This window comes from Arachis ipaensis, chromosome B04 (genome assembly GCF_000816755.2).
Source record: "Arachis ipaensis cultivar K30076 chromosome B04, Araip1.1, whole genome shotgun sequence".
In the NCBI taxonomy this organism is placed as follows: Eukaryota; Viridiplantae; Streptophyta; class Magnoliopsida; order Fabales; family Fabaceae; genus Arachis; species Arachis ipaensis.
In genome coordinates this window covers 4,846,463-4,848,191 of record NC_029788.2, presented here as the reverse complement: position 1 = coordinate 4,848,191, position 1,729 = coordinate 4,846,463, and the positions used below count along the sequence as shown (strand labels likewise).

At 39.4% G+C, this 1,729-nt stretch overlaps 2 protein-coding genes across 3 annotated transcripts in view; both read left to right on the top strand.

Moving 5' to 3' along the window:
- The window catches only part of LOC107638555 (BI1-like protein), an 8,615-nt gene that overhangs the window by 2,230 nt on the left and 4,656 nt on the right, over positions 1 to 1,729 (top strand). The gene's annotated exons all lie outside the window — the stretch shown is intronic.
- On the top strand, positions 148 to 1,657 carry LOC107638556 (BI1-like protein). Its single transcript, XM_016341893.2, has 4 exons — positions 148 to 468; positions 692 to 805; positions 920 to 1,077; positions 1,396 to 1,657. Exons 1-4 carry the CDS (start codon positions 183 to 185, stop codon positions 1,600 to 1,602), a joined length of 765 nt encoding a protein of 254 aa, XP_016197379.1. The 5' UTR covers positions 148 to 182; the 3' UTR covers positions 1,603 to 1,657.

The following is a 1,729-nucleotide window of genomic DNA, read 5'->3' as shown; positions in this document are numbered from 1 at the left end:
CAATGTAATAATCTATAATGACAAATTTATTATATGAAATTATTTGTGCAGTAATTATTCTAAGGGGATTGTGACCATTGACCATTGATGAGGTAAAATGCATATATATATATTGAGATGAAAGCCTTAGCTTGAATATTTATTTGTAGAGAAAAGAAAGATAGAAAAGGGAAAAGGAGAAGATGTTTCAAACGGGGCAGGGGTACGCCAATTTGGCGACGAGCGAGCCCATTAGCAAGAAGCCGCATCAATACGACGTCGAATCGGGCGAGACGCTGTTCCCCGGACTCAGCCCCGGCGAGAACCAGCTCCGATGGGGATTCATACGGAAAGTCTACGGGATCCTCTCCTTCCAGATCGTTCTCACAACCCTCGTCTCCCTCCTCACCGTCTTATATTCCCCGCTCAACGATCTTCTCAGAGGGAATTCCCTTCTCCTCCTCATCGTCGTTTTTCTTCCCTTCATATGTACGTCAATCAATTCTCATGTTTGGATCTCGGGGACCTTTGGTTAAAAAGTATATTTTTCAAAACAATTCATAATTTTTTGATTATGCAGGCATTTTGGGGGGTTTTGTATGTAATTCTGAATTGAATTGTAACCTTGTTGAGTAGTATAGTCTTGTGTATGGTTCTCTTAGTATATACATGCCAAACTTGATGCAAACGAATTTGAATGTGTTGTTTGCAGTTTTGATCCCATTACTCAGGTATCAGCAGAAGCATCCCCACAACTACATCTTATTGGGGCTTTTCACCGTCTCGATTAGCTTGACCGTTGGCATTTCCTGTGCCAACACAGAAGGTTCAGTGCCATTCTTCCTCTGCTCTTAGATGTAGAATTCGGAGAACCATTCTGCAGGTTGTTGCTGTTATGGTTTATCTGATTTTTGTCATGTCTTAATGGAAATTATTGCAGGAAAAATTGTGCTTGAGGCTTTGATTTTGACCTCTGCTGTGGTTTCCTCACTCACTGGCTATACCTTCTGGGCTTCCAAGAAGGGCAAGGATTTTAGCTTCCTTGGCCCATTTTTATTCACTAGTCTCTTTACCCTGTTTCTCGTTGGCATGATGCAGGTTAGAATAGAATCCATCCCCTTTTTCATTGAGTTATAGTAATTAATCCTTCTGTTCCACATTGATGATCATTTTGATTTTTTAGTTACATTCATAAACCAATGCATTTGTACACAATTGTATCTAGATGGATTGTTTTGTCAATGTACCAAAAAAGTCAAAACAACCATCATTATGGAATGGACGGATGGATGGAGTACTCAGTAGTCTTTTTTTTTATATGTGGTTTTATAAATCTCCAATTAGTTAGTTTAACATTCTAGTATTGGGTTCTTGTCGACTTGCATGTTACTTAAGACTCCTTGTCCTTTGGCGCAGATGTTCTTCCCCTTTGGACCAGCAGCTCATGCTATTTATGGTGGAATTGGTGCTATGATTTTCTCTGGTTACATTATATACGACACTGACAACCTGATCAAACGCTTCACTTATGATGAGTACATTGGGGCTTCAGTCACTCTCTATCTCGACATTCTGAACTTGTTCCTTGCCATCTTAAATATGCTGAGGGAGGCAAACAATTAGCCACTCATCCTGCATGAACTGAGTTTTTGTCAATTAAAATCTCTGAAATAACTGTTACCTCTTTACAATATACCCTAGGAAGTATTCTGATTATAACACTATGCTCCTCTTCTCTAGTATTCTCTTA